General features: G+C 45.9%; 1 protein-coding gene across 2 annotated transcripts; it reads left to right on the top strand.

Annotated features, from left to right (window-relative positions):
* Window positions 1-3,982: 3,982 nt before the first annotated feature.
* LOC114583246 (apoptosis-associated speck-like protein containing a CARD) lies at window positions 3,983-9,747 on the top strand. 2 transcript variants are annotated; one of them, XM_077917958.1, is made up of 3 exons: window positions 3,989-4,425; window positions 5,638-5,697; window positions 6,887-9,747. In XM_077917958.1, the coding sequence occupies exons 1-3, from the start codon at window positions 4,149-4,151 to the stop codon at window positions 7,162-7,164; spliced, it is 615 nt and encodes a 204-aa protein (XP_077774084.1). In that variant the 5' UTR covers window positions 3,989-4,148; the 3' UTR covers window positions 7,165-9,747. The 2 variants fall into 2 exon arrangements, with proteins under 2 accessions (XP_077774085.1, XP_077774084.1); XM_077917959.1 differs by lacking the exon at window positions 5,638-5,697 and having other exon boundaries at window positions 3,983-4,425.
* The last annotated feature ends 8,179 nt before the right edge of the window (window positions 9,748-17,926 follow it).

Raw genomic sequence — 17,926 nt, 5'->3', positions numbered from 1 at the left:
TGTGTATCAGGATGGGGGTTTTTTTTCTGGCCATGTGGGCAGTGCCGGATTTACCATATTTTTCGCCCTATAGGACGCACTTTCCCCCCTCCAAAAATGAAGGGGAAATGTGTGTGCGTCCTATGAGGCGAATGCAGTCTTTCGCTGAAGCCTGGAGAGCGAGAAGCGTCGGTGCGCACCGACCCCTCTCCCTCTCCAGGCTTCAGGAAGCTATCTGCAAGCCTTGGGAGCCCGCGGGAGTGCCCGCGGCATCTGGCATCTCTGTTTTCTAGAAGCACTGCCTGCAATCTGAAGTGGTTCAGCACTGACACAATTTTACATGATCCCCTCCTCCTCCAGGGACCTTACAAGGACCCTGCGAGAAAAGTTAGGAAGACTGGTGTGTTCGTAGTTGCAGTCCAAGCTTCAGGTCTAGTGAGGAATCTTTGAAGGAATGGGGGCCGTGACCCTGAGCCTTAAATCCGAAAGCCTGTCTCCCTCTCAACTGGGCAAGTGCAGAGTGATTAACTCCCCAGCTCCTTTTGGTACCATAGGTCAGGGGTCAGCAAGGTTTATTTTGCCTGGGCTGGATCAGTCCCGCAGAGATCCCTCTGTGGGCTGGATCGCCCAATTTCCGGTGCCGCGGAAGCGAGTCCCCTTGCTGCGCTGGTTTAGTGCAATGCGTGAGCAGGCAACTCAGTTCGGGGGTGGCTCGTGGGGTGGTCAAATGACCTCTGCAGGCCACTTCCAGCCCTTGGGCCTTAGGTTGCTGACCCCTGCCATAGGCTATGCAGCCTCCCATGCTGTCATCCAACCGCAAACTTTGTCAAGCTGTTCCCTTGAAGCAGCCCTACAGAGGCACCTAGTGGCTGACTTGTGGCGCCTCCACACTTCCTGGCTGGGTTTGTTTCTAGGTGGCCTGTTCTGGATGAATGTGTAATGATTTGTTTGCTGGGAGACTGGACAGTGCCTGGCTATTGAATGAGCATTGAATAGGCTAAGCAAATCAGTCTCTTAAGCTTAAGCCAAGAAAGAATTGAGTATCAATATACATATCAAGACTTTGAGATTAGGCCGCTGAAGAAGCCCGGAAAACTACCTTGGGAGTGTGCTACCTGCAAGCCCCAGTAAAAGGGCCCCATCGGGGGCGAACAGCGGCCTCTTGATTATTTGGACTGCCAGGGTGAAACAGGTGCAAAACGCTGGCACCCTGTCGTCTACAACTTTATTGTCTACAACTCCACTAGCATCTCTCGGTATTGTGAATAACACTGAACTTACCTTTGGTTGGTATCTTCATGACCTTATCTAAGAGCCAGTGTGGTGTAGTGGTTAAGAATGGTGGACTTGTAATCTGGTGAACCGGGCTCGCTTCCCCGCTCCTCCACATGCAGCTGCTGGGTGACCTTGGTCTAGTCACACTTCTCTGAAGTCTCTCAGCCCCACTCACCCCACAGAGTGTTTGTTGTGGGGGAGGAAGGGAAAGGAGAATGTTAGCCGCTTTGAGACTCCTTTGGGTAGTGATAAAGTGGGATATCAAATCCAAACTCTTCTTCTTCGTCTAAAAGACTTAGTTAAGCATTTGAAAAATCTATTGAAACCAGACATTATAAGTTCATCTTAGGTTGGGTAGTTCGCAAGTCTCTGTGGCTTTGTTTAATGTTTTGTATTTTTCTCAGAAGGTTGATAAAGTATGTATAATTATTGTTCTGTGTTGCATGAGGGTTGCATGAGTCGCACTACTACTATTGAATGAGCATTGGCTTCTGATTTGTTTGTGGGGAGGTGAGATGACTTTGCATCCAAGTAAGTCCTATCCCACACTTTCCAGCACATTTCCCCTTCACTTTCCTTATCACAAAAAGTCTGATCTTTGGGGGAAGCGGATTGATTGCACAGGACCTCCCCGTCAACTGTCATTGCACAACCTGTAATTGCTGATATGTGATTGCATCCCACCCGAAAATAGCAACAGTCTGGAAGCACCCTGAGTCGGCAGCATTCCCCTATTAGCCTGGCTTCCAGGAAACCTTTGCACAAAGATGACTCCAGAGCAGAGCCAAGAGGTGTGTCAGTGAAATATTAGGTTTGAAGAAACAAAACATCTGCTCAAAGGGGCAAAAACCATGAGATCACTGGATGGAAGAATGGTTTTAACTGCAACTGCTTTTAGAATGTTGTTGTTTTTAAAACTTTTATCTGATTTTTTTAAAATTGTAATTGCTTTTGGAATGCTTTAACTGTTTTAGAATGTTTGGTTTTGGTTTTTAAATTGTGTACCTGCTGTCCTGGGCTCCTTGGGAAGGAAGGGCAGGATATAAATTCAATAAATAATAATAAATATTAGTATCAGTCAAAACGTTCTGCTCGAATGGGTGATATACTTGGTTCAGATAAACAAAAGATCTGTTCAAAGGGGCCTGACCAATCACTCACCTGGTTCAGCATTTTCTACAAGGAAAGTCGTTACAGGAATAGCAACAAGGATCTGGAGTCGCCTTAAAGAGCAACATATTCATTATGGCATAAGCTTTCATGGGTCCACTTCATCAGATGAATGAAGCATTAACCTCAGTTCGCAGGAGTACATGTGCAATGTGCATGCAGGTGGGAAAGTGGAGTTAAGTGCCAATGAAATGCAAAAAGGAAAGCCTGTAGCAATTCAGCCAGAGATGGGTTTGCTATCCCTGAATCAGTGCTATGAAAAATAAGACCAGTGACCATTCACAATTCCTCTCTTGGAGAAAGGCAGCTTTCAAGTCACCAGTAACCTGAAATGTTCTTCTATTGGTTTGTGAATATTTCTGATTTTTTTCTACTGTCAGATGTGTGTTCGTTTAGTCCAGCAAGGTAGGAATTTGAGGCAAATGCCCAGGAACCCACCGCAGTGGAATGACCAGGAGGGACCCCAAAAGCAGGGGGCCTGGCTTGCCATATTTTTAAGTCCGTGCAATGATACCCTTTGCCATCTCAAGGGAGCTCCTGCCCTCCCATGAGAATATTAGGCCCTGTCTGCACCATGGTTTGTACAGGCGGAGAGGCTGCCTGAGCAACCTCACATTATGCGGGAGGTTCCAGCTCCTTCCAGCTAGGAAACTAGCCAGGATTCGGCCCTGGTAGCTAGCACTGGGAAAGGAGGCTAAGGCAGCGTGCTAGGACTGCACTACCTCCATCTGGCCACTCGAGGGCACTCCTGTACAGTATAAGTAATCGCTCTTGCACCTGCTGATAAGCACCAAAAACCCAGAATGCCAAAGGTTGTTTTGCGTTAAAAAGGAAATAATTTTCCTTATTTTATGCATGAAAAAATTAGAAAGTCAGCTTGACCTTCAGGTTTCTGTTTAAGCAAAGAGATAGTGGTTAGAGATTATGCAATCTTGCTGACAGGTTGGAGGAGCTCCCTCCAGCTATGCGATCTTTCGTGAGATCTACCCCTTCTAAAAACCTCTGAAAGAAGCCCAATAATTATAGCCTCTGACGCCTCCTTTCTCCTACACAAGCATTCAAAATGCTTTACTTAATTAAGCTGGAACAGCTTTTAAATGGTTTACCTGCTTGAATGGTTTACCGAGGCAGGCTGCAGGGAGGCAAATGAACCCCATAATTCCTAAGTCAAGTACAGTGGTACCTCGGGTTAAGTACTTAATTCGTTCCGGAGGTCCGTACTTAACCTGAAACACCACTTTAGCTAATGGGGCCTCCTGCTGCTGCCGCGCCACTGGAGCACGATTTCTGTTCTTATCCTGAAGCAAAGTTCTTAACCCGAGGTACTAGTTCTGGGTTAGTGGAGTCTGCAACCTGAAGCGTATGTAACCCAAGGTACCACTGTACACAAAAGTTTCTTAGGTCTTTTTAAACCGGGGGGGTGGTTCGGCCCGCCTTCTCCTGCGGCTATTGAAAAAGAAGCTCGCCCTATCAAACAGCTCATCTCAACTTAGCCAGCAGGAGTCACGCGTTGCAAACAAAAAACAGGATCGCGAAAGGCAGAAGCGAAAGCGCCGGGTTCTTGCATTTGCTCAGTGCTCGCCTCTTTCTCAGCGCGGAAAGGAAGCGGCGGCAGCTCCTCGTCCGGCTCCTCCCTCTTCCTCGGAGGACGGAAACGGATCCTGGGCGATCCTGGGCCTCCTTCCTTGGGTCTCCCCGGCGCGCGCTCGGGCTGAAGGGGCGCGATGGCCAAGAGCGCCCGGCAGCGCCTGATGGACGCCCTGGAGAACTTGCACGACGGCGAGCTGCGCAAGTTCAAGGCCAAGCTGGCCGAGATCCCGCTCGAGGAAAGCCACGAGCACATCCCCCGAGGGCGGCTGGAGAAGGCGGACGCGGTGGATCTGTCCAGTCTCCTGATCAGCTACTACAAGCAGGATTACGCCCTGCGCCTCACCGCGCAGGTCTTGGAAGAGATCCACTGCAAGGACCAGGCGCAGAAGCTCCGCGGAGGCGGCGAGAAGAGTAAGGGAGGAGGGGGAGGCCTGGCCGGGAGACAAGCGTGGATCCGGATCATCTCATTGGGCGAGGGGAAGGGAGGCGGGGGGGGGGGAGGGACTTTCCCAGGTTCTCTTTAAGGTCCGTCCCGATCAACTCATCAGGAGATAGTCCGAGGAGCTCTTTCTTCAAGGTCTAGTGAGGTGCCTCTGAAATATTAGGTACACTTTTGCAAGGAAAGCCACATAAAGAGGGGGAGGAGTGATTTTGAAATCAGCAGATCCTCACCACGTACCTTCTTCCTCGCTACAACAACAACAACAATAATAATTTTATTATTTATACCCCGCCCATCTGGCAGGGTTTCCCCAGCCACTCTGGGTGGCTTCCAGCACATATAAAAATGTAAGATAACGTCAAACATTAAAAACTTCCTGATATAGGGCTGCCTTCAGATGCGTTCTAAAAATTGTGTAGTTCTTTATTTCCTTGACCTCAGATGGTAGGGCGTTCCACAGGGAAGGTTCCACTGCGGAGCAGGCAGTACCACCCCAATGTGGAAATTAAATCCTATTTGGAAATCGTACCTAATATATTTCTCAATCAGTTCTGTCTGTCCACAGAGTGTTTTTCTTTTCAGTAATCTTACAAATTAAAACTTAGAACCACAGGGCTGTCAACACACGTCCACCCATGCCACATGTCTTGGCATACTTGTCCTGCAGACTGGAAGCTATGATCTTCTTTCCACTTTTCTCCATTTGGAAGTATTTCAAAATTCCCACAGAATAAATGCATATAGCAGGTATTAAATATCTTACTATTTTCCGTTGCATCCTCTGTGCATCTTTACATCACCTTCATTTTAGATGGCTGCCTCTCAGCTGTTGTATTTTTCTCCTTTCTACATTTCCAAAAATTAGTTTTCTGATATTTAGTGGCCTTATAATCATGAAAGGGTTGCTTGTTTCATGCATCTAAAAAGCACATCCGTTGAAATGCAGAGATGGTGTTATGCTCCTGATAAATGAGTGAAAATGTTTCCAGTTCCATCCATTCCTGATTATTGTTGGGGATGGTTTGGGCAGCCCAGAGGTGGAACTGCCCTGCCATCAAGAGTTTTGGGGTAAAAATCTAATGAGGTATCAGAAAGAAAACATTTTTAATTTTATCTATAATAATGAATGATGTTTGTGTGGAACGGAAAACTCAGAACATCAACTCTCTTTTCTGTTCCAGCTGCTTGCTGTAACCCTCAGATCCCAGTGCCTTCCACCAGTACCACCTCTGGAAGAAATGGTGAGCTCCAGCCTCTATCTTCTTAAATATTGTCCGTCCCCCATCAACATCCATAAGCTAACCTCCAGGTCTCTGCTAGGTGTTGGCCTTTGCTCCAGCCTGCAGTAATCCTCTCACTTAAGCCAGATCCACACTACAGTGGTACCTCAGGTTACATATGCTTCAGGTTACAGACTCTGCTAGCCCAGAAATATTACCTCAGGTTAAGAACTTTGCTTCAGGATGAGAACAGAAATCGTGCAGCAGCGGTGCTGCGGCAGCAGGAGGCCCCATTAGCTAAAGTGGTGCTTCAGGTTAAGAACAGTTTCAGGTTAAGAACAGACCTCCAGAACGAATTGAGTTCTTAACCCGAGGTACCACTGTACTGCAAATGCCTGTCAATTTCATGCTGCTTTAATTGTCCAGGCTTCCCACACACACACAAAATGGGAATAGTCGTTTGCAGTAAGCCATACTTAGCCATGGAAAAAGCAAAGGCAGCTGTGTCTGTATTCTTTACTTAGCCAATGGCAAGAGCTTTCCTTAGGAAAATGAGGAGAGCTCACCAGGATATTGCAGAGAGGAGCAAGGCAGACGCACATACAATACAAAGAGGAATGTACTCTGCTGCTAACTCACTAGCATGAGAGAGGAAGGGTAACATTTCATCAATATATCCTCTTCTACTAGCCACAACATTCCCACAGATTCCACATACAGTGGTACCTCAGGTTAATTTGTTCTGGAGGTCTGTTCTTAACCTGAAGCACCACTTTAGCTAATGGGGCCTCCCGCTGCTGCTGCACCCCCGGAGCACGATTTCTGTTCTCATCCTGAAGCAAAGTTCTTAACCTGAGGTAATATTTCTGGGTTAGCGGAGTCTGTAACCTGAAGCCTATGTAACCTGAAGCATATGTAACCCGAGGTACCACTGTACACAGGAACAAAAGAATCTGCCTCGTGTAGAGTCAACCCTTAGGCCCATCTAGCTTAGTACTGTCTACCCTGACTAGCTTTCCCACTGCTACTTGGATATGCTAGAGATTGAATCTGGAACCTTCTGCATCCCCTGCAGATGCTCTACCGCTGAGCTGTGGCCCTTCCCCCGCCTGTGCACACCCTTAAGGATCCCATAGTCTTCCCTCACAGAGCCAAGTGTAAGTGTCTGGTGTGTGGCTGGATCCCTTGATTCTGGTTCTTCCTTTGGCAGAGACACAGCCTCCAGCCCCACCGGAGCAGCATTTCATTGAGCGGCACCGGGAGGCCCTGATCCAGAGGACGGCCACCGTGGAGGGGATCCTGGACGTGATGCATGGCGATGTCCTGGATGACGAGCAGTACCAAAAGATCTCCGCCAAAAGCACCAGCCAGGAAAAAATGCGGGAGCTCTACAGGTTGCTGCCCAGCTGGAACCAAGCTTGCAAGGATAAGCTGTACGAGGCCCTGAAGGTGAAAAACAGGTTCCTCGTTGACGACCTGGAAGGATAAAGAGGCAGCCAAGGCACAGCCCCATTCTGGGGCACATTCTGGGGCAAGAAAAACAAGGCAATATACTCTGGGGAAGGAAATGCAGGTAGCGACAGTGGGAAGAACCTGGAGGAGGCCGTCACATTTGACTCGGGGACACTGGAGTGAGAAGGAACATGAATCTGTCCTCTTTGATAAAGGCCAATTCTATTTTCTCTTTGTGTTTAGCCCCCTCGGTGCTTGTAGGAACCATGATGTGTGGGAATGTTCAGGGATGCAGGAGAGGATATATTGTTTGATTATAGCCTTTCCAACTTGTGTTAACAAGTTCACAGTTTAGCAGAGTAACATTCCCCTTTTTAAACTTACAGCGGATGCGTTTGCTCAGGCTCGCTAAAGCCTCTATAATAACTGTTCTGGTATTTCCCCCCCCTTATTCCCTCATAAAAGATAAGACACGACACAGTCTTCTGTAAAAGTATAAAAAGAGTTTACTCACATTCTGTTCACAATTGGATCCCAGAAGGCAGACTTGGCTTAGACTAGTAACATACACCTTGAAACTATCTCATAAGGAGACAGTCCCTCTGTCCTCTCTTGGCTGGAAGCCAAGAGAGCATCTTTGGCTAAGCAGATGTTGCTTCTTTCATGCATGTAGTCAAAGAGAGAGAAATAGCTGCCCTGCCCTGTGCTTTTGTTGTTACCTGCACAGGTGAGGCCACACCCACCTCTAGTCACATGCAGAGGAAGTCTGTCCCAGCCCAGAAGGAAACAGGAAGTTTACCTGCTGGCTGGACAAACATTCCTCCCCATGTGTAAAGATGTTCATTCTAGGAATGTTGTACAGTGGTAGCTCGGGTTACGGACTTAATTTGTTTTGGAGGTCCGTTCTTAACCTGAAACTGTTCTTAACCTGAAGCACCACTTTAGCTAATGGGGCCTCCTGCTGCTGCCGCAGCGCTGGAGCACGATTTCTGTTCTCATCCTGAAGCAAAGTTCTTAACCCAAGGTACTATTTCTGGGTTAGCGGAGTCTGTAACCTGAAGCGTATGTAACCCGAGGTACCACTGTACTGCGGAGAGCCAAGCAGAGCCCAGCCCGCCAGCGCGGCCGCCCGGGGTGTGTGTGCGTGAATGTCACCCCCTTCAGAGTGACACCCTACGCCACTGAGCACATTGCAAGCAATGGGGTTCCGTCCTTTATGCAGTTCAGTAAACTTTTCTCTCTCTGGTCCCAGAGAGAGATCCAAAGCTTGTTCATCACTGCAGAGTTTCTCTGCTGCTGTTAGCCATCTCTAATTTCTCAAGTTTCCTTTCCTGCTGTGGAAACTGCAGTGTGGGATTCCAGCAATGAGGTAACTTAACTCACTTAAATGGAGAACCACCAGTCTTCTAGTTTCACTCAGACTGGAACAATTGCTTAAGGTAAACATCTTCTTACAGCATTCCAGATACAGTGCATTCAAACACAGCATTTTGTCTATATAACTTTCCCTTGTGTGGGTGGCAAAACTCAGCTCCTTGTATGGATGGCGCCTGCCTTACAGGCCTGGAGATGCCTCATGGGAGGTGGGAAAGAAGAGAATTCCCAGGTGTTATTAGTGGATCGATGAATTCTTCTTGTGGGGAACCTTTGGCCCTCCAGATGTGGCTGAATTACAAGTCCTATGACCCAGGCAGCCACTCTCTCTCTGCCTTTTTTCCTTCGATGAGGAAACATCTAAGGATGCCCCTTTGGCTCCCAGCCAAGAGAGGAGATAAGGACTATCTTGCTACAAGATAGATTCTGAATGTATGTAACCTTTTTAAGCTGTCTGCCTTCTGGGATCATATTGTGAACAGAACATGAGTAAACTCTTTTATACTTTTATAAAGACTGTGTCGTGTCTTGTATTTTAAGAGGGAACAAAGGGGAAATTACCAGAGTAATTATTATAGAGGTTCTAGCGAGCCTGTGCACACGTTACCGTTGTGAACTTAAAGGGGAATGTTTATAAACTCTGCTGATATTTTGGGAACTTGTTAGCACAAGTTGGATAAGGATATAATTAGTCAATATATCCTCTCCTGCACCCCAGAACATTCCCACAATCTTGTGATCGATTATGTGGGGCAAGGCTTACCTGGGCTGCCCCCATATTTCATTCAAGTTGGCTCCCGTGAACTGCAAGCGCCGCCCTCGGGAAAGCAGCACCGAAGGGCCGAGTCCACGGGCGCTTGGGGCTCCTGCAGCAGGTGGTGCCAACGCTGGAGGGAGCTTGCAGGAAAGCCTGCCTGTTCGCTCGCTCGCTCTTTCTTTCCCTCCCTCTCTTTCTGCAGACAATTGGGGCTGGGGGCATTTTGGGCTGCACTAAGAAAGATTTCACCACCCCAGCACAGAAGGAGTGTTTTTTCCTGTTTTCCTCCTCTGCTTTGTCTTTTGGCAGGGGAGGGGAAACTCAACGCTTTCTCAAATGCTCCGGGTTCCATCAGTACCTTAGTTCTCTAACAATGGTTAAGGAAACATGATGCCTCTCAAGTGTTTTCCCATCTGTCGGCAGCTGCTTCCTACTGCTACCCAAGCATTGCTCTTCTGCTGTAAACTACGAGTAAAATTTGAAATTGACCTTCCACTTGTGTGTTTTCTTTTCTGTGTGTAGTTTCTTCCATTCACACCACAGTGAGCAAGAAATGGATGCTGTGGGAAGGGTCATTTGAAGTGTGGGGGAAATCTGCAGCCAAAATGACCATTTCTGTTTACTGTACATGTGTATAAAGGGATTAATAGACTTCATAAATTCCTCTGTGAACATCTCTATGAATTGTTTTTCACTGAACTTCTATGGAAGGAAATTTAGACAAAGGGTTTCGCATTTCCTCCTTGCCTCAGATCATACTCTTTTTTTGTTTGCCTGCTGATGGAAATGTGTTGTTTGCTCTCTCTCTCCTGGGGAAGCATTGCAGAACAGCTAATAAAGTGGAACAATGGCTGAATTGGAAATAAGTGACTGAGATAATTCCAAACAAATCCACCCTGATAGGTCACTCCAGCCCACTTTTTCACCAAATGAAGACACCTCAAGCCTGTATAATAAACATAAATCTGCCCTTATTCCCTTATGGGGGACACAAGAGCCCTTATAGAGTCCTTTGCAGGTTCTCCATCGGTCGGAGAAAATAAGAGTCCAACCAGAGAATATTGAGAAGCAAAGCAGCTGGTAAGCCTGATCTTTATTGAACTGTTGCAACAGGGTGTCCCCCTTCACATGCAGCAGCAGGAGGAGGACCCAGAACCAAGGTGTGTCTGCCCTTATATAGACATTTTAAATTGCCCGCCTTGGAGTCCAAGACCACCCCCAGAAACATCATACCTACATCACAGAAGAGGCGGTCTACAACAGAAATCTGAGTGTGTTGTTTACGTCCTGTCTGGCAGGTTATCTGTTAAGGCTTACTTGATTGGATACCCTGGGGAGCCTGGCCAGTCTTTTATAATGATAAATACTTAGTTCCTGAGCCAGGTCACAGGCTCACCCTATTCATACACAGACATACCCTTAAGACAGGATTTGTGAAGGAAAAGACAATGGGGAGGCTTTTCCATTTCCTTGACCTTGCAGAGAAATCATTTGGTCAGTTTGGGAGCCAAAAATGGTTTCAAGGCTGTTTTCCTGTGCTGCTTCAGAAATGCGGTTTATATATTTATGTACGTGTTTGCTTGGTACATTTATGAACATTTATTATATATTTCTTTAGTCGTGTCCGACTCTTCGTGACCCCATGGACCAGAGCACGCCAGGCACTCCTGTCTTCCACTGCCTCCTGCAGTTTGGTCAAACTCATGGTCGTAGCTTCGAGAACACTGTCCTTTTTTAAAAAAAGATATTTATTGAGAATTTTCCATTTTAATACATTAAAAAGCCAAAAAGAAAAAAAGAAAAAAAATTAAAAACATTTACAGTTTACAATCCTTATTTTTCTATAACATATTTCCCTGACTTCACCACACCTCCCCTTCTTATATTCCAATTCAAATTGTTAGTTCAACAAGTTCTTATCCCCAATTTTTAACCTTTTAATATTTAGTTCATTTTAAAAAACCAATTTTACCTTATAAACATCAAAATTTATACATCAGTGCTCATTCTTAAATCCTTTTTCTAAAGTCGACCCAAATTCCCTTCCACGAATTCCCCACTTTTCATACTAATAACAAAACAGAATAAAAAGAAGAAGACAGATTATGTATAATTATGCACCCTTTGGATCCCCAAACCCCACCCTGTCCCCTTTCCCGGTTTCAATCCCCAACAAATGTCCATCAGTCTTAATCTGCTATCAGCCTAGAGATCTCACGTCCGAGGCTCTTAATTCTCTCTCAGTTCCTCTCTGCCGGTTTTTTTGATAGTCCTTAGTATTAAACACCAGATCTCGGAGACGCTCTGGCCCGATGGGGTCAATGTTTCTTCCAGCCAGACCTCCATACTTAAAAGTGGAGCCCAAATCTTGTTTCTTACTCCTTTCAAGTCCAAATGTCCCCAAAGCTCCAACTTCCACCTTAATCAAATTTGTAATCCTTGGGTCTTCAGATCTCCACATAAGGAGATCTCTCCATTCTTCAATCTCCAATTCGGTCCAGATTTCCATCATCAAGTTCTTATTTTCCTTTATAGCCATCATGTCAGGCCTCTGGCTCTCCTTTGTCATCTGCAACATTACATCTCCTCCTTCCTTTTCCTCAGAAACAACATGTATCTCTTTCTCCACACTCTCAAAGTTCTCAAATTTCTCCTCTTGTCCAGCTGCATGAACTTCCTGGATCAAGTCCTTATCAAATTCAATGAATTTGTTTACTGTTAAGTCCAGAGTTGCAACGTTGGTAGCCAAAACATCAATTTGGCCTTGTAACTTTCCCAAGAGAAAAAAACCTCTGTCCAATTTAGCTTGAGTTTTCCCTCCTTCAGCCATTCTTGTAATGTCCCAAAACCCCCTCTAGAGGGATTTTGGTTACTTAGTATTCCTTCCAGTTCAAATCCAAAAATCAAGTTAGTTTGTATCAGTTCTTCCTTGTTTTCAACAAAATATAGACAAATTGTAACGAATATGACCAGCAGAGACAATAGAAAACAAAGTTCTCTTTTTCCGTCTTGACAGCTAATTTGACAGCTGTGAAACTCTTCAATATCTCTTCAACAGGCTCTCTCGCGGATCACTCCCGGGTCCGGGGTGTGTGTGTGTGGCACTTCAGCTCCCAAAATTAGCTCTTATCCTCCAGTAAGATTACTTAAACTGCCAAATCGTGAAATTAATGTCTTTTACCCAATAAAAAAGAAAAAATCCTCTCGACCTTAGTTAGCTGGTCCTTGCTTTAGATTATTTACAAGACGGGGAGACGGACTTCCTGTTTGCGCCTTCCCCGATCGTGCCTAATTCAAAAAATAATAATTTTCCTTTACAAACCCAATTTCTGTACTACTCACGGGTTGCTGCTTTAAAATCCAGTTGTTCACAAGAAGAAGTCAGCGCTCTCCGACCATGGCATGAGGCTTCACTCCGCAGGAGAAGCAGTCGACACTCAGCACCGCGCCACTCACCCCGTCCCCCATTCCGAAGCCTTTAAAAAGGCTCCTTCGCAGGTCGGGGGGGCGCAAATGGTGCCCGCCGAGTCACCAGGTTCACAGGCTTCACCGCCTGTGATTTTTAAGGGTCCCCGCGTCGCCAAGACCCAAATCCTGTGGAGCCGATTCCCTCCGGAGCTCGGAGGGAATCCGCCATTAGCCAATTGCGCTAACCTGGAAGTGAGAGAACACTGTCCAACCATCTCGTCCTCTGTCGTCCCCTTCTCCTTGTCCCATATATATATATATATATATATATATATATATATATATATATATGAGACCTTACATTTTTTGTTTCACCTGGAACTGAAAACATAATCTGTGTTTATTTTTTTTATAAAAAAAAACACCCAGAAGGCACAAATATACTTATTCAACAGACACTCTTATCTCATTTACAAAACAATGTACGGAGTTGCTAAACTGTTTTCCCAACCCATCCACAAATACACAAACATATACACATTTTGCCTGCCAATTTGGGGGAATTTGGACAAGGCAGTCTGATTATAAAATGGGAAACCAAGTATGGGAATTTTGTGATATTGGACTAGGGACAAAGGAGGTCCACCATTGCTGGATTGTCCTGCAACATAGGAAGTTGTCTTATACAGTGGTACCTTGGTTCTCAAATGCCTTGGTTCCCAAACACTGAAAACCCAGAAGTGTTCTGGTTTTCGAATGTTTTTTGGAAACCAAATGTCCAATGCGACTGTTGGCTATTGTTTCAGGGGTGCCTGCACAATCAGAAGCTGTGGCTTAGTTTTCAAACATTTCAGAAGTCAAACGGACTTCCAACTTTGCTTCAGGATGAGAACAGAAATCGTGCGGCGGCGGCAGAAGGCCCCATTAGCTAAAGTGGTGCTTCAGGTTAAGAACAGTTTCAGGTTGGGGGCCCCGCTAGGGGCGCATTGGAAGATAGCAGACAATACCATCTCTCCGTCTCACACGAGGCAATTAAGAGGCTAATATGGGAGTATGTAGCCTCCCTTGTTTCCCCAGGGAATGGGGAAAACACTGCCTTCACCTGCGGTTGCCGATAAATCACCCCTGAGTTTGAAAGAAGAAGGGGATGAGGGCACTAGGCGCACAGCACTCGTGTGGGATGGCTCTCCCGATGCCGTCTCTGATTGCGCGACCTGATTGCAGGAGCTCAAAATAACAATTAGGGAAAGCAAATGCCCATGTTTCGAGTGAAGAATGGGAGTTTAGACTGCTAATTGAACTGACCTCTGTGAAGTTGAGCGACGGGCTGGATTCAACAGGAAAATATATCAAGAAGAAGATACATCAAAGGGTTGGTACAGTATGTCGGAACAGGAGGGAAAGGGGGGGGACTTTTCTTTTTTTCTCTATGTGATTACCTAACAATCCCTCCCCAAGAAGAACCGTTGGACAATTGACTATAAGCGGGATGATTAAGAAACTGTGTGGAAATGAATTACTAACCAAAAGCTTGGCTTATGGAGATCTGGAAAAGAATGAAAGGTTTCTGGAATGACACAGTTATAAAAAGAGAGTCGCCATGTTGGCAGGCTTTGTTGTAGGATTGACGATCAAGGGGGGAGGAGGCCATGGCTTTGTTATTATATCGGACTCTTGGCAGAAACCCCCGAGAAGATTGAGAAGGGAGTGACAGGCCTGCGAAGATTAATGAGCAGACGTTAAGATTGTTCTTATGGAAGTGAAGAAATGCGTCTGCTGTCTGAATATGACTCTTGGATGAATGGAAAAATCCACACAGGATTATAAAAATGCTTGTTTTCAACTCGCTTGTGGAGACTATCAGAGGTCACAAAGTAAAGAAAGGAAAAATATATGAAAACAACAAAAAGAGATGAGGAAAACAACAAAGAAGGAATGGATAGAATTGTGAAAATTATTTGGACAGAATTGTGAACATCAAAGCAGCAGCAATAAGATGACCAGATCCCTTTCGGAGCTCGAAACATGGGTACCCTCAACAAAAATTTGGCTCTGTAATTTGGAATTAATGTGATTTAATTGATTTGTTAATTTTTATTTTTTTTTTTAAGAACAGTTTCAGGTTAAGAACGGACCTCCGGAACAAATTAAGTACATAACTCGAGGTTCCACTGTATAGAACAGGGGTCTGCAACCCGCGGCTCTGGAGCCGCATGTGGCTCTTTTACACCTTTGCCGCGGCTCCGGGGTGGATACTAGTGAGGGGAGGAGGCGCATTGTGCACCCCGACACTCCCCACTGTGGCGGGCGCTGTACTGGCTGTGACGTCGCATGGGGCGGTGCGTGCATTAGTCACGCACAGTCCCGACGTCACCTTCCCGCCCACCCGCTACATTGTAAGGGGCATGTATGCTGGTCACTGCATTGAAAGGGGACATATACGCTGGTCACTGTTTTGAAGGGGAGTGAAGAACACACACATAAAAAGGTAGCTTGTTAATTTAACGTTTATTTCTATGAGGAGGAGTAATTCTGAGGGGTCAAACAAAGAAATAATAAAAAAGTGACAAAAAAGTTATTTTTATAATGATGAGTTTTGCGGCTCCCAGTTTTTTTTCCTTCGGAAACGGGTCCAAGTGGCTCTTTTTGTCTTAAAGGTTGCAGACCCCTGGTATAGAAGAAGCTCTCGCTGGGGATCTGGCAGCGGCGGCGATCTGGCGTTTGCTCCAGCTCCTGCTTATTTTGCTGCGGGATCAACTTCCCCCTGCCAGTTCCGCGAGGGAACCGCTGCTCTTGCAAACCATCGTGTCTCCATCCTTGGCACCCTTTCGCCAGCCCTCACTCCCTGGCTGCAGCGGCTCTGGCGGGCAAGACCAAACTTACTTGAGATCTCCCCTTTATTTTGTTTAGTGCGTGTGCGCTTCCCCTCCTGAAATTTTGTGTGTGTGTGTGTGTGTGTGTGGTGAGTTTCCCCCTGCGTTGCTGGTTTGAGTTCTGTGTGTTTCCTGCTTTGGTGCCGGCCTCCCAGTCCCTGTTTTGCATTGTTGGAGTGTGTGTTCTTTGCCACTTGCCTCCCAGTCTCGGCTGATGGGAGAGGGGTCTGTTTTCTGGTTACGGCGTATTTTCCTCAGCGTTCTAACGAGCTGCCTGCCTCTCTAAGAGGCTTTCTGCTTCTGCCGCCAGGATTTGGGTTTTCCTGGGGCTCTCTTCCCTACCCCCCCTTGCATTGTGCATTTAAGCGGGGTGTCAGGCAGGGCTGCCTGTTGCCTGCTTTCAGCTTTCCCATCTCCGTTTAGAGCTTGGAAAATATCTGCTCCTTTAAGGAGTTGACATTGATACCACCCCCCCTTTCGGAAGAGCAATTCTGGGCTGGTGGATATAATCCTAGAAATATCAGATGTTGCCACTTTCCGAGGTGTGTGTGTGTGTGTGTGTGTGTGTGTATTATCTCTCCCCTCCCACCTTTTTTTGCAATCGGTAGTACATGAAACAAGCCTCTCTGTTGTTAATTATTTAAACGTGGTGTTTTTTTTATTAAAGATGGCTGGCTGCTCAAGTTCCTAGTCCCTGGGGTGTGCTTCTCTCATGAGCTATGGGATTAGCCGCCCTTCTGGGGAAATAGTTAATGGGCCCTTCCGCAATGGTGTTCCGTTCCTAGACAGAATAATAGCACATCGGTGGTGGATTTAATTCTGCCTTTTATTAGTTGTTCCCTGTGGCTACCATATTGTCGATTTCTGGAGTGGCACAGCAAAAGAGGGAACCACCCCCCAATCTCCCCTAGAACATTTGTGGCATGAACAGCTATAGGATTTCATCCGGAAGTTCTAGGACTGGTGGGAAAGGAAGTGTGTAGGACAGCCCCAAAACTTTTGCAGGTGCAAATAATATTGATGCATGTCCAATGAAAAGGACGTTTAGAAGCACCTCGTGTTCCCTGGACTTTTAGGGCAATGCATGGTGCTTTTGTTTGACACATAAGAATCTAGTTGCTCCCAAAGACTTGTTTTTCTGTCTCTGCACCACAACACTGCTTTGGAGCGACTTCTTTACGATTGGTGGTTAAAATGACTATTGGTTGGTGCTAATGCTTGAGAATGTTGAAAGGTGCTTAACAAAAAAAAGTTTGGTTTTTTTTTAATAAGTCAATAAATTCTAATGAAAAAGATCATTTAAAAAACTGTTCCAGAAAAATCCTTTAAAAGAATCAAGTCTTTATTTTTTTCCCTAAAAAAAGTCCTTAAAAGGTATCTTTCCCAAAATTGTCCAGTAGCATCTTAGAGACCAACGAAGTTTGTTATGGTATGAGCTTTCGTGTGCATGCAGACTTCTTCAGATATCTGATATCAGGTATCTGAAGACCAGAATAGAATAGAATAGAATAGATTCTTTATTGTCATTACACAAGTGCAACATTGCACAAGTGCAACGAAATTGGATGCCATCCCTTAAAACAACAAAAGCAAAACAACAACAACAACCAAACAAACCACATTCCAGCCACACCCACACCCACACCCATCAAACTCCCAGGTCACACTATCGAGTTACAGCATTCAAAAAGGCCACAGCTCTTGGATAGAAACTGTTTTTCAGTCTATTTGTCCTTGACTTGATGTTTCTATATCTCCTGCCAGAAGGCAGTAGTGCAAACAGACTGTGTCCCGGGTGAGATGAATCCTGCAGGATGTTATTTGCTTTCCTAAGACAACGGGAACCGTACAGTTCTTCCAAAGATGGGAGAGGATGACCAATAATCCTTTGGGCTGTGGTTATGACCTTCTGGAGCACCTTCCTCTCCCTAGCTGTACAACTGGAGAACCAAGCACAAATACAGTATGTAAGAATGCTCTCTATGGAGCCTCGGTAGAAGGACACCAGCAGTCTCTCACTCAGATTGTTCTTCTTTAAAAGTCTGAGGAAATAAATTCTCTGCTGGGCCTTCTTCACCAGAGCAGTGGTATTTGCGCTCCAAGTCATGCCCTGATCGATAGTTACTCCCAAAAACCTGAATTCCGCCACCCTCTCCACCCGTTCCCCGTTGATATACAAGGGCTGAATGTCCGCCTTTTTTTTCCTGTAATCCACCACCAATTCCTTGGTCTTAGCCGTATTAAGAGCCAGATTGTTCTCTCCACACCAAACACAGAGCCGCTCCACCTCGTCCCGATAGGCGGACTCATCCCCTCCTGAAATGAGCCCTACCACCGTAGTGTCATCAGCAAACTTGATGATTTTGTTGCTGGAATAGATGGCTGT

The sequence above is a fragment of the Podarcis muralis genome, chromosome 13 (assembly GCF_964188315.1).
Source record: "Podarcis muralis chromosome 13, rPodMur119.hap1.1, whole genome shotgun sequence".
Taxonomy (NCBI): Eukaryota; Metazoa; Chordata; class Lepidosauria; order Squamata; family Lacertidae; genus Podarcis; species Podarcis muralis.
The sequence above is the reverse complement of the archived record's forward strand: the minus strand, read 5'-3'. Positions and strand labels throughout refer to the sequence as shown.

What these genes read in the sequence shown, in the direction of transcription:
- LOC114583246 (XM_077917958.1), top strand. Translation starts at nt 4,149, where the DNA reads ATGGCCAAGAGCGCCCGGCAGCGCCTGATGGACGCCCTGGAGAACTTG. An exon ending in CCGCGGAGGCGGCGAGAAGA is followed by an intron (nt 4,426 to 5,637) that starts GTAAGGGAGGAG and finishes TTTCTGTTCCAG; the next exon opens with CTGCTTGCTGTAACCCTCAG. An exon ending in TACCACCTCTGGAAGAAATG is followed by an intron (nt 5,698 to 6,886) that starts GTGAGCTCCAGC and finishes TTCCTTTGGCAG; the next exon opens with AGACACAGCCTCCAGCCCCA.